Raw genomic sequence first — 13,312 nt, 5'->3', positions numbered from 1 at the left:
TAAGAATCAGCCCGAGGGACTTCCATCAGTTGTGGTTTCTCACTCTTAAATGTGACGGTGGTTATTCTTTCCAGAAACAGAAACTGCTGTGTCACTGTAATGTTCTTATTTCTTGCTGCTCTAGTGTCACTTCTCAACTGCCACTGAGGAACAAATACCGGTCCGTCTCTCGGGGTGTGTGGTGACTCACTCCAGAGTCCAGACACAGTAGCTTTCTCCTTTTCTTTGTTGCTAGGGGTATGAGAGCCCCTGACACCCCGGTTAGACGTCTCTATGTACACAGGGACTACAGGCAGTTTTAATGAAAACCCAAAAAGTGAGACTGAGACAGTGAAAATGTCATGCATTTAGAGCAGTTCTCGCTTTTAAGACCCGACTACTACAGGACCCTTCAGGATATTGTTAGTTTTATTTATTTATTTATTTATTTTTAGAAAAGTAAACAGTGTAATGCAACAAATAAATAAATACCTATTTTTTTTTTTAAAGAAATTAAAACTTTTTTATATAAGTTAATATAATTCTGCAAAGATGCATTAAATTTCTAACTTTTTTTTAAGTAATCAAAGAATTACTCAAAGAAAGTTTGTTTCCGCAGTTTCCATGAATATATTTAACCTAAATATTATAACTGTTATGTTTCACTGAAGAGTGGAATAACAGCAGCTGAAAATTCAACTCTACCATTACACAAATAAATAACATTTTTAAATATATTAAAAAAGAAAATGGTTATTTAACATATAGAAAAATAAAAATATAAATTATTTTTAATTTGATAATTTTATAACATTTAACATTTTGTACAACTATTTTTAACACACACACAAAAAAAGTGTAAAAACAATTTTTTGCCAATAAAATTTCCTTCAGATCTTTGTGCCATCTGGATTTGTTGGACTGTGTTTTTTCATTAGCTAGCAATAAACACGTCAACAGTTTAACTAACTGTAACTTGAACAGGACGATTCTGTTCACCTGAGAGAGAAACTAAATATAGAAAAACCATGACCATGATCTCTTGCGGCAGTGCATACTAATATTGCATTAAGAAGTGTTTCATATTCAACGACAAGTGAAAACAAGCTTGAAAAGACCCTGTCTGTCTCTCTCCCTCTTCTTTCTGTCCGTCTCCTCTGTCATGTCCCTCTTTCTCTCTCTCTTCACCCGTCTCTCTGCTCTCGAACAGCCAGGAGCTATGGTCGCAGAAGAGGTAACCTGTCACCTTCTTTATGTTTGTGCTCGCACAAATGATGGGGCTTTTGCTCGGGCTGAAATCTTTGTTGTCTATGAGGGTCACTGGGACGTGGGCGGTGGGGGGTGTCATAATATCATAATATCTGCTTCATTTGTGCAGTGATTGCATTAATTCATGTTCATTTCGCCGTTGTTTTCTGCTAATAATTGAAATGCTGTTTCCTTTAATGTTATTGCATATATAGCCATTTAGCCATTGATTGCTTAATAAAATAGTCAATGGATGGTAAAATACTATTTAGATAGTTGACATACCCTGAATGTTTGTAGTTAATGGGCTTGCTGCATTTCTCATTTCAAGTGTTGGACTAATTCTGTCATCTAGTTCTGTGTCAGAGGGTTATACACTTCACAGGTTGTGGCTTTCGCTCTAGTACCCTCTCATACCCCTTTTCCATCATGAACCACTAGCGTACAGGATCTACAATCATCAAAGCTATCTGAAAGTCACCAGTGTAACACCATGCCTTTAGTTTCTATTTTCGTCACTACCCACCTGTCTAAAATACATTGATTTACATTACAATCATGTATGTGGGTTTATTATTGTCAATTAAGAGAGCATTATGGCATTTAATTAAATTATTGTGCAGGGTTAAATATGTTCTCAAAACTAGAAACAACAATGGAAAAGGGATATAACTGTTTATGTCTAAGGGTCTTCTGATCACTGTACTTTTTTTATTTTTTTATATTGTTATATGAAAATGTGCCTTGTTTTATGATGCTTTGGATATTAATGCCTACCTGATCATACTGTATGGATTACATCCTTTTTTATATATATACATGTCTTCAGGTTAACACTTGACAAATGAGTATGAAAATAAAAAAACGGACTGTTGTTTGTGTAATTAGTGGAGATTTTTATTTTTATGGCTGATTAAATGTTATCTTAGGAAAGCTTCATTGTTTCATTTAACTTTGGAACAAACCAGTTTCATGTAATATCTAATTAATTAAAATGAAGAAAAAAAATATATATAGTAATATGAAATAGAATTTCAAAATATATGTATATTCTACCTTTCTGTAGTTTGGAAGTGGTACTATTTTTATATATAACATACTACCTTTGAAAAGGTTTTTTCTTTTTTTTAGAAACTAATATTTTTATTCAGCAATGAGACAATACAATTTATATTAAAATGCTGTTTGCAATAATGATAAGAAATTTTTCAAATCAGTATCATCACAGGAATATAGAAAACGTATTTAAAATTATTTACAATATCACAGATTTAACGGTATTTATGAAAAAAAAAACCAGCCTTGCCGACCATAACAAACTTCTTATACAACCATGAAAAAAAGTACCAAACTTTTCAAAATTAGTATATTATATTAGAATAATATTAAAAATTTCAGTAAATTTAAATAAATTGGTGTAGAAATGAAGTGTTTTTTTTTCTTTGGTTTTCTTTCATTTCTTCTCCACTAATCTGTTTCTCTCCTCTGGATTTCTTTTTCTTTCATCTCATTTCCTGTGTGATTCCTCCTTTTCCCTTTTTCTTTTATTTGTTGACTTTACTTCCTGTTGCAGGTCGCTCTTCACTGTTTCCTTTTGAGGACGGCTTCCTGGACGACGGTCATGGAGATCAGTCGCTGCCCCCTGGCCTGAGCTCCCCCACCCGCTGTCAGAACGGAGAGAGGATGGAGCGCTTCTCCAGAAAGGTGTTTGTCGGTGGACTGCCACCTGACATCGATGAAGGTACATATACACACAAGCCTCAGGGCTGAGCTGGAGTCTGGAGGGGACAGTATGTTAATTAATATTGATATTTAATAAATATCATGTGTGTTAAAGGTACAGTATCATAAATCGAAAATGATATACACAATGATTTTAGAGCTGCTATGTTTGTTTCATGTTTATTATTGTTGAGAGAGTTCACCTCTCTTTTACCATCATTACTCACCGTCAATTTCTTTCTTCTGATGTTGGGAAGCAAACAGTTGCCGGTAGCCATTGACTTCAATAATGTGGGAAAAAAATACTATTGAATTCTATAGAAGTCAGAGGCTACCAGCAACTCTGTTAGGTTCTTCAAAATATCTTCTTGAGGGTGAGTAAATGAGACATGTTGCATTTTTAGGTAACGGTCCCTTTAACTAAAACTAAATCAAAAATTCTTAAAACATTTCTGTTAATTGAAATAAAGATGAAATAAATGAATATATAAATACTAGGTGAACTTAGTTTAGGTAGTTTTCAAGGCAACATTTTTGTTCAAGTTTAAATTGAAGCAATACAATGACAAAAATATTATATATTGAAGAAACTAAAACTAAAAACATAAATGACCAGAGCAAAAAATGTACAAAAATTTAAATGAGAAGTATAAAAATAAACTATAATAGTATGTAAATAATAGTACAATAACACAAATCTGTTCGTTGCTTTGAATAAATATTGGGGTATGTTCTGTAGTTGTTAAAAATGTCAAATAAATAAAGGGATAAAAAAAAAGAAATTATAAAAATTTTATGACGGTTTGTGGGAATATAATCATTTAGACATGTTTTTTCTCCTGGTTGCCAAAAATGGCATATAAAATAATAATAATTCCATAAATTTAACTCTGACCCAAATTATATCTTCAGACTAGAATATTATATAGACTGTGGGTTATTCACTTTTGGCCACAGAAAAACACCATGCGAATGACTAAAGATTTTTGATATTCATACAAATGAATTGCATTTTAAAGAATTCGATTCTACAGCATTGTTATTTAGAGAGGGATGCAGGGATTTCTTGCTTTTTTTTACAATGTTTGAAATCTATATTTTAGCCTAAATACTTTCCAATTTTTCTACAGATGAGATCACCAACAGTTTCCGTCGCTACGGTCACCTGGTGGTGGACTGGCCTCATAAAGCAGAAAGCAAATCCTATTTTCCCCCTAAAGGTAATGACACTGACGTCATCTCTCCTGCTGCACTTCAATACAGCTGCAGATGTTGCACAATTCAGATTCCCCGTGTCACCTCTTTCATTTGAGTGAAAATAGAGAAAGTATTACGTCAGAGAGCGTTTGTAGTCAGCATGCAACTGGGGTGAGTCTACAGTGTGGATGCTGGTCAGTGTTGAGTCTCAGCGTGTCAGGAAACTGTTGTGCTGTGTCTCAGATTGGTCTCGATCTCTCCAGAGTGCCTCCAGGTGTTCATAGCTGTGGCTTGAACAGATGCACACAGACAAGTACTTACAGATACACACCCAGAGGGAGAAACCTACTGCATGTCACCACGCACATACATTGTGTTTGTGTGAGCACCTGGATAGAGGTGACAGAGTTTTTTTGGAAGGGTACACTTCTCATACCATGTCACTGATCCTATATCCTTCCTTATATTTATATATTTGGACTCCTGTAGTCGTGTGTGCAACTGTTGTTTGCAGATTGTTCTTCCAGCTCATATGAAACACTGATCCAGACTGAGTGAATGGAAGATGCTGGTCATTTTTCCATCTAGTGTTGTGTAAAGCATCATGACTCACAGTAGGCAATACTGAGGTCAGCGCTGAGGCTCTAAGCCCTTTACAAAGGGTTAAATGAAATGCTTTCTTGTAGTGCTGTTATATGCTTCTCACTAACGCTGAGATGTATTTAAGAGCTCCTTCTGTTCAGCAAGTAGGATGGACGTGAAGATAAGGTTTAGCTGGTTAACAGGGTCCAGTTAGCCCCTGCTGGTGCGTGCAGGAATTAATCAATACTAAAGGCTTAGTTCTCTGATGATGATTTTTTGTTTTCAAGCATTAAAATGGTTGGTCTTATTATAGTAAAACACGGTAGGTCATTTAGGATGAAATGGGAAAATATATTGTTGTTGTTTATTAATAAAAATAACAGTAGTAGTAAATATTTTTTTATATATTTTAATTATATTTATGTATTTTATATGGTTTATGTATCTATTATTATCAATAATAATAAAATATATGTTAACATTTAAAATATATTTAATATAAAATATATTTAAATTATATTTAAACTATTATTCATCATGATCTCCAATTGAGTAGAATAATTCAATCTGAATCCAAATATTTGTGACTGTAATATTTATGTCAGTGGTAGCTGTAATGTGAAAAACATTTAGTCATTTAGCAGACGCTTTTATCCAAAGCGACTTACAGATGAGGACAGTGGAAGCAATCAAAAACAACAAAAAGAGCAATGATATATAAGTGCTATAACAAGTCTCAGTTAGCTTAACACAGTACACGTAGCATGGGATTTTAAATAATAATAAAAAAAAAACAAAGAAAACTGATAGAATAAAAAAAGAATAGAGCAAGCTAGTGTTAAGAGATCTTTTCACATACACACACACACACACAAAAACAGTGGCAAGTGTTCAGTCAGGACTTAATTGATCAATTCTGTGGGGTGTGTGTGTATGAGATTGAGTCTCAGATTGTTTGATCTTACTGTTCTGATCATCAGTTATTCATTCTTAGACTAGTCAGTTTCATGCTGGTTGGTTTTATTCCTCCACATGCAGACTCATTTCAGTCTCTGTCATCAGCAGTGGTTTTTGTTCTTCCTGTGACTCTTAGTCAGAGCGCTTCTGGTCTTGGCTGCAATCTGACTCTGTGAAGCCAGAGACTATCTCATCTCTCATGCTCTTCCTTCTGCAGGTTACGCTTTCCTGCTCTTCCAGGAGGAGAGCTCAGTCCAGGCCCTCATTGACGCCTGCATCGAGGAGGACGGGAAGCTCTACCTGTGTGTCTCGAGCCCCACTATTAAAGATAAACCAGTGAGTGAAGCGCTGCCACAGAAATATGGATTAACACCCTGTCTATACAGAAGCACTGTTCAGAGATCAGACTTTTAAATTATGCTAAATATGTAATAAACAAATACAATTTACAGGGTAGATCTGAGATGAACAAATTCACAGAAATCTAGTTTGGGCCTACTGCTAGGTCTTTAAACAAGCGTCTTGGATTGAATTTCTTCTAGAGATGAACAGTTTTTCGTTCACAGGTCCAGATTCGCCCGTGGAACCTGAGTGACAGTGATTTCGTGATGGATGGATCTCAGCCTCTTGACCCACGCAAGACCATTTTTGTGGGAGGCGTTCCACGACCTCTACGAGCAGGTGAATTTCTCTTGTGCAGGGTGTCACTATGTCATTAATGGAATCATATTCTGTATAACGCCGTGCTTCTCCTCGGTGTGTGTTTAGTGGAGCTGGCTATGATCATGGACAGACTGTATGGAGGTGTGTGTTACGCCGGCATTGACACTGATCCTGAACTCAAGTACCCTAAAGGTGCGGGCCGAGTGGCCTTCTCCAATCAGCAGAGCTACATCGCTGCCATCAGTGCCAGATTTGTCCAGCTGCAGCATAATGACATTGACAAACGAGTGAGTGAGCTCTCAAATATCTGTCATTACACACACCGCAGAATCAGCCTCTTTTCACTTTTCATGAATCCATCAGGGACGGAGTCGTTTAATGATCCTTCAGGGTTATTAAACTAAAACCATTAAATAGAAAATAAAACATCTGGGTAACTTAAAATAAAATAATGCTTCAAGTAAAATGTTTACATTTTAAATTGTATTTATTCTTTATTGTTAACTGATTTCTTTTCTTTTTGGGGGGGGGCAACATTTCTCATTTTCATTTAGTTTAGGTTCATGTACTAAAATAACTAAAACTGAAATAAAAATGAATGGATATTTAAAAAAAGAATAATACAAATTACCAACACAATTACTAAACCTTTAACTAAAATTACAATGAAAACAAATTCAAAAGATTGATTTTAAACACTTTAATAGTATCTCAATAATATTAAAAGAACACTGCTCCTAATGCACTCAACTTTATCAAATTAATTTTATAATATGACATTTTACTTGAAACTATTTGAACTTGCCTCTTTTGAAATCTGACCTTTCTAAAACACAGCCAGGGTTTACCAGACAGTTTGCATGAGATGCACTGAAGAACAGTTGTTCTTTACAAACTTAAAAAAATGTGCAGAATGCTATAAATGCTGTATTGACTAGACGAGGCCCAGTATAAAGAGGTTTATACTGTACTTTTATAACTGTAATTCTAGATGTGATTGCATAGTGGCAGTTTCTGTTCCGTGGTTTTCCTGCAGGCTGTTTCCATACGGCCAACAATACAGACCGTGGAAACCCCAGAGCAGACTGTGTGTAATCAACATGACCATGAGCTTCTGGAGGCCTGACAGCCATTTGAAGTCTCAGACGTGGCGTTTGTTAATTATAACTCCGTGCTATTCTTGTGCACATATGTACACACTGGACTTACTGGACTGTTTTGGGAATGTTATTTAGAAGTAAATAGCTGATGGTCACTGGACTAAAACTAGATGCTCTGTCTGTGAGTGTGTGTGTAAATATATACAGTTGTGGTCAGAATTTCACACTGAGGGACTCGTATATAAGATATTTAGACAAAATAAGAAAATTGTACAAATCTTCATTCTGTTCAAAGGTTTACACCCCTGGCTCTTAAAGCTTTGTTTTTTCCTTCTGGAGCATCAGTGAGTGTTTGAACCTTTTGTATATTTGTGATAACAAGGTTAAAATGTACAGCATATATTTGAAATCGAAATCTTTTGTAACATTATAAATGTCTGTACTGTCACTGTTGATCAATTTCATGCAAAACATATAAAGTGCCCCTATTATGGGTAATGAAAGGTTCATATTTTGGTTTTGGGAGTCCCCAACAACAGGTTGACATGCATGCAAGGTCAAAAACAGTCTTATTGTTTTAGATATAATATTTATTTATTTTTACCTTTCTTGCTCAATGACTCCCAAACTATTCATTTAATGATTCATATTTAAATTAAAATGCTAATCTGCGGTGATTGGTCTCATTTTCATCTCATCTCACCTATAATGCCTGATAAAGCAGCGTTTGTGAGTGCAGTGCTGCTTTGTGTACAGCGTTACCAGGGGAACCGATATTTTTACCTCCAAAAGTGGCATCTAGTGGCAAAGATTGAATTTGCATTTTCATTCAGACAAAGTGAAAAAAAAAAACAAGTGGGCGTGCAATATGCTAATGTTTCATGTTGATATCAACATGGAAATGGGTTCAATGATTCAGTGTCGACTCTTTTTTTTTTTTTTAAAGAGACAGTAACTTTATACACGGTGCACTTTCAGATTTCAAATTTTGCAGGATGTTTTCATTCACTTAAAGCTGTGTTACACACTGCATGAAAGGTAAAATCCATAATAGGGGCACTTTAAAGATTAAAACAAAAAACTGACCCCACATAAACCAAGGAAGAGTGTAGCTTTGAGTTTCTCTCTCTGTCCGTGTCTGCAGGTGGAGGTGAAACCATACGTGCTGGACGATCAGATGTGTGATGAATGTCAGGGCGCTCGCTGTGGAGGAAAATTCGCCCCTTTTTTCTGTGCCAACGTCACCTGTCTGCAGTATTACTGTGAGTACTGCTGGGCGAGCATCCACTCACGCGCCGGCCGCGAGTTCCACAAACCTCTGGTGAAGGAAGGCGGAGATCGACCTCGGCATGTGTCCTTCCACTGGAGCTGATGGCAAGCGGCACATCACCCTCTCCACCCACCAAACCACACACGGATCTCCCCTCTCATCTTTTGTTCTTAGAAAACAAATATCATGATATCTCTGTCCACTATATTCTCTGCTTACAAACACTTAGGAAAATATGAATTTTGAGTCTGCATACTCAAACGTTGCACTTTGGCACAAACAGTCGATGTTAACGCTTATCAGGATGTTGTGCATTAATTCTCTCATGCTTTGTTTGATCGGTTTAGTGCTCCATATAGGTAACATTTTAGGCAGTGTGAGACTACATATATAATATGTACAGTACAGTTACAAAAAGGATAAATTTTTAGTTACTATTTATCTATATACACACAGATAATACATTTTGGGTGTCCGACTTTTTAAAAGAGCATGCACTTATTGTGAAAACCGAGTGGTAGGAAATTCTCCCCTACATGAGGACAAAAAAAAGTTACCATAGGTAAAATTAATTAATTAAGAAAATCTTGTTTAAGTGAGCTGTTAAAAAAAAAAAAAATAACACAAGTTATTAAAGTAAAACACCATATGCTCTCCATGTTGAAATGAATAGTAATACCTGCATGCATGCAGCTCTTTCTGTTCGCTTCAGTTTTTTAGGCTTAATTTTTTACGAGTTTTTTAGTATTATCTACATGCTGCATAATAGCTTTTGCTGCTAAATCTATGGTATGAGTCCATACGGTCAAACTTTATTCAAGCGAACGAGTGCTCCGAAAGGTCTGTGTCTGCAAACAGCTAATGAGTCTGCGATGCATGCTGTAAAATCAACTCTCACTTTCATCTCCCCCACGATGGACGAGCGATATGGAGCACTATGGATGCTTATTTCCACCACAGAATACAAAAAAAAAAAGTCTTGCGAGGGGGAGGAAAGTCCAAATTGTGAAAGATAAACTCAGAATTGTGAGGGGTAAAACGTTTTTGAGTTCAGTTGAGAAAGGAAAAAGTCAGAATTGTGAGATAAAATGCTGCAATTACCTTTTTTTTTAGATTTTTAATTTATTTTTAATTTATTTGTATTATCTTATTTTTAGCAATTGTGAGTTTATATCGTGAAAAAAAAAGTCAAGAGTTGTGAGAGAAAATGTCAGAATTCTGTTACAATTTGGACTTTTTTTCCCTCACAGTTTTGAGGGAGGGAAAAACAATTAGTTTTTATATATATATATATATATATATATATATATTTTTTTTTTGGTTGTGGAAACTCGCAGCTCACAATCGCACACAAGCTACAATAACAAGTTTGTAATTGTAGGATCTTCTGGCAAAAATGTCTTTAACAACTGAAGTATTTTTTTTTTCTATTGCAGTGATTGTTCATAGAATTTAGCAATTTTTATACACCATGTAGTTCATTTAGACGACGCCTAGAACTGTGATTCGCTTTAACTGTTATTGATGTCTGACATGGAACGTCCTGTGAAACAAATGGTCCCTTCTCTCCACTTCTGCTAGTTAGCCCACGACACGCGTCGCATCAGTACCAAAGAGCTGTACGACTCGAAATGACCAATTACACTACGCTGCACGCCGACGATTCACAATACTGTGTCCGCGCGATGACTCTGGGAGAGGAAGCGAACACTGGCTCTAAATCACTAACGTAACTCTGAGATACGGCGGGCGGAAGTACCTCGTGTAGCTGCAGCATTTCTATCCAGATTATCCAGAAAATCTTGAAGTAGAATCATGTCGACGGTGGACATTCTGAAACTAAGTTGAGAGATGGTGGAGAGGAACGCGAAGAAACGCGTCTTGGCTGCTTATCCGAGAGTCGAAAACGGTCAACGTTAGGTTGGCACCAAAAACGACAAATGCAAACACTACTTTTGTACCGATGGAGAAAGAGAGGATTGTGGGTAACCCTGATTCTGGGTGTGTTTGTGATGGTCTTTCCCTGCCCTGATTTTTCTGTTTGTTTCTTCTGTGTAGTAGATAATATTTGTTATGCACTCCTTTTTCTATCTGGATGGTTGAACAGTCAGCGTTTTTTTTTTATAGAAAAATAATTGTGCTTTCTGAATGACATAATCTTTTGCAATACCTCAATTTTGAAATATAAGAAGAGAGAGATTGATATTTTCTAAGTTTATTCAAATAAAGGCTATATATATATATATATATTTAATTCTGCTAGAGGAAAAAAATTAACAGATGCTTAATTTTATTTTTTTGGCATGCTTATTTGCTTTTAATTTTATTTTTGGAAAAAAAAATTAAAAACAAAAACAACTGAAGGAGTTATGAGTATTATTATTTTAATACTGTAGGAAGCTGAAGTACAGCGGCTGCAACATCATAGTGTTCCACAAACAAACATCTGATCTTATTACTATTATTAAAAAAATAATATATATATTCTATAGGGTCAACTGAACATACTACTTACGTTTTGATATATTTACCATCAGACCTTTACTATGCTGACCAGAGTTGTGAAATCTTCTGTTCGTTATATTTTTATGTTTTCTTAAAATGATGTTCCCTTTTGTTTTTTAAAACGCACATGCCCCGATTTGTTAACCTTATATCATTTAGGGAAGATTAAATTCTTTTTATGATTTTTGGCAAGATGGAGGCTGAAAAAAATATTAAAAGTTTCAACTTTAACTTGATAGAAAGTCCCAGATTATTCATTGATGTGGTGGCCTTCTACTCACCCAAGACTTGAATTAGTCCCTTTTTTAAAGGCTGAGAACCTCGATTTTTTTTTGTTGTTGTTGTTGTTGTAATGTGCAATACTGTTTGTAAAAAAAAAAATAAGAAAAAAAGAACAGAAAAAGGGCATAAATCTTTGTTGCAGATTTATTTTCATTGCGAGCATTGATTCACTAAAATCATTTTTTACTGTGTATTTTACTCTACGTGCTAGTACCTTCCAGTAGTAATGTAGCCTTTGTACTGAGAATTTTTTTCATTATTTTTTTGAGACAAAAAAAAAAAAAAAGAAAATACAAGAATTTAAATTTTCCATTATTTTTTTATTTGTGTTTTCTTTAAACACTTATTCCTCAACCATTAATGTTAGCTATTTCTGGGTGAGATTTTCATATCTGGTCAATGTCGTTATTATTATTTTGTATTTTTATGTGGAATAAATTATGAATTAATTCTTAAACTTTTTTTTTTTTGAAGGTAAAAACTTTGTAATATTGTTACTAAAATGTCTAGATTTTTTAAATGCAAAGCTTGTTGCTTACATCAGTAACTAGGGGGAAAATGCACATGAAAATTAACAGCAATCCTGCTTAGTAATATAATGTGATTAAAATGTAACAATGAATGGTCAATAAAAATGATGGCAGAATGGAGCAAATGTGAGGTTGTTGTGGTGAAACCCAGTCAAGACGGATATAATCATGAGTTCTGATAACTGCTGATGCGCTGCAGCTCCGCTTTCATGGTCACACACAGACTGTATGGTATTAAACTGATATATTTCCCAGAATGCATTTTATTTATGAGCAGAGTGTAGTGTTGTAGATTTCATGTAGTAATGGTAACAGACTCTCAAGCACTGCTGAAACACAAATATAAAAATTCCCTTGACTTACGATTAATTTAAGACATACCTAATTTTCTTTCAAACCATCTTTGTCTTAAGCTTTTCCTATATTAATTTGGTACCATTTAAATCCTTTGATAAACTGTGCTGTATAGTTAGATGTTTAGTGACACTTTTACAAAAAAAAAAAAAAAAAGACTAATAGTTTTTCTCTTCCACCACACTTTTAGCTCCATTTGTCATTTTTAAAAATGATTAAAAATCAACTTTTCCCCAATGCAGTTAAACGTTTAATTTCATATTTCACATCTGGTTCCATCTTCGCAAGGCTTTGAGATCGTTAAGTTCGACATCTGCTTGTCTAATTTTGCAGTAAAACTGTGATTACAGGATTTTTTGGATCAAATAAGCGCAGTGCTGCGAATGCTTACAAGCTTTTCCCAACTTCATGATTTTTCCCTTTTCTGTACTAAACCACAAATCTTATTAAATGTAATTGTGCAAAAGATGACAATGTTTCACAGTGTCGTACAGTCTCGTTCTCTTGTAAAATTTCACTGCTGCGATGAAAACTAACCAACCACCTGCTGCAGGAAATGGACAATTTATCTAAAATAATATTAAAATAACTTTGAACAGGGCTTATTTTTACTAAGATGTGAAAATTGAACAATTATGAATCGCAGGTGAAAAACGATGGCAATATTCTACAAAATAGGCAACAAAAATAAAAAATTGTGGAACACACGAGCAGCTAATCCACTTATAAAGAAGAATTTAAGTGTCATGTAGCAGAGTTGAATGAAAAAGTATATATATATATATATATATATATATATATATATATATGAATTATTTGATTTGATGGAATAATGTGCTCTTTTAAAGAGAAATACGTACACCCTTTATACACGACACAAATACTTAACTGTCTGGTTTAGCTGCTCATGCACACATTTTTCA

General features: G+C 34.8%; 1 protein-coding gene across 5 annotated transcripts in view; it reads left to right on the top strand.

Moving 5' to 3' along the window:
* The window catches only part of LOC132110452 (cytoplasmic polyadenylation element-binding protein 3-like), a 32,724-nt gene extending 22,919 nt beyond the window's left edge, over positions 1 to 9,805 (top strand). For 3 of the 5 annotated variants that reach the window (XM_059517071.1, XM_059517067.1, XM_059517070.1), the window contains exons 5-11: positions 1,190 to 1,213; positions 2,801 to 2,968; positions 4,080 to 4,169; positions 5,903 to 6,021; positions 6,252 to 6,366; positions 6,454 to 6,635; positions 8,593 to 9,805. In XM_059517071.1, the coding sequence (XP_059373054.1) occupies positions 1,190 to 1,213; positions 2,801 to 2,968; positions 4,080 to 4,169; positions 5,903 to 6,021; positions 6,252 to 6,366; positions 6,454 to 6,635; positions 8,593 to 8,820 (926 nt within the window). In that variant the 3' untranslated portion in view covers positions 8,821 to 9,805. The remainder of the gene's footprint in view (positions 1 to 1,189; positions 1,214 to 2,800; positions 2,969 to 4,079; positions 4,170 to 5,902; positions 6,022 to 6,251; positions 6,367 to 6,453; positions 6,636 to 8,592) is intronic. The other 2 variants (XM_059517072.1, XM_059517069.1) reach the window with 1 other exon arrangement.
* The last annotated feature ends 3,507 nt before the right edge of the window (positions 9,806 to 13,312 follow it).

Source organism: Carassius carassius, chromosome 30 (assembly GCF_963082965.1).
Source record: "Carassius carassius chromosome 30, fCarCar2.1, whole genome shotgun sequence".
Taxonomy (NCBI): Eukaryota; Metazoa; Chordata; class Actinopteri; order Cypriniformes; family Cyprinidae; genus Carassius; species Carassius carassius.
Note: the sequence above shows the minus strand (reverse complement) of the source record. Positions and strands in the feature narration are given on the sequence as shown.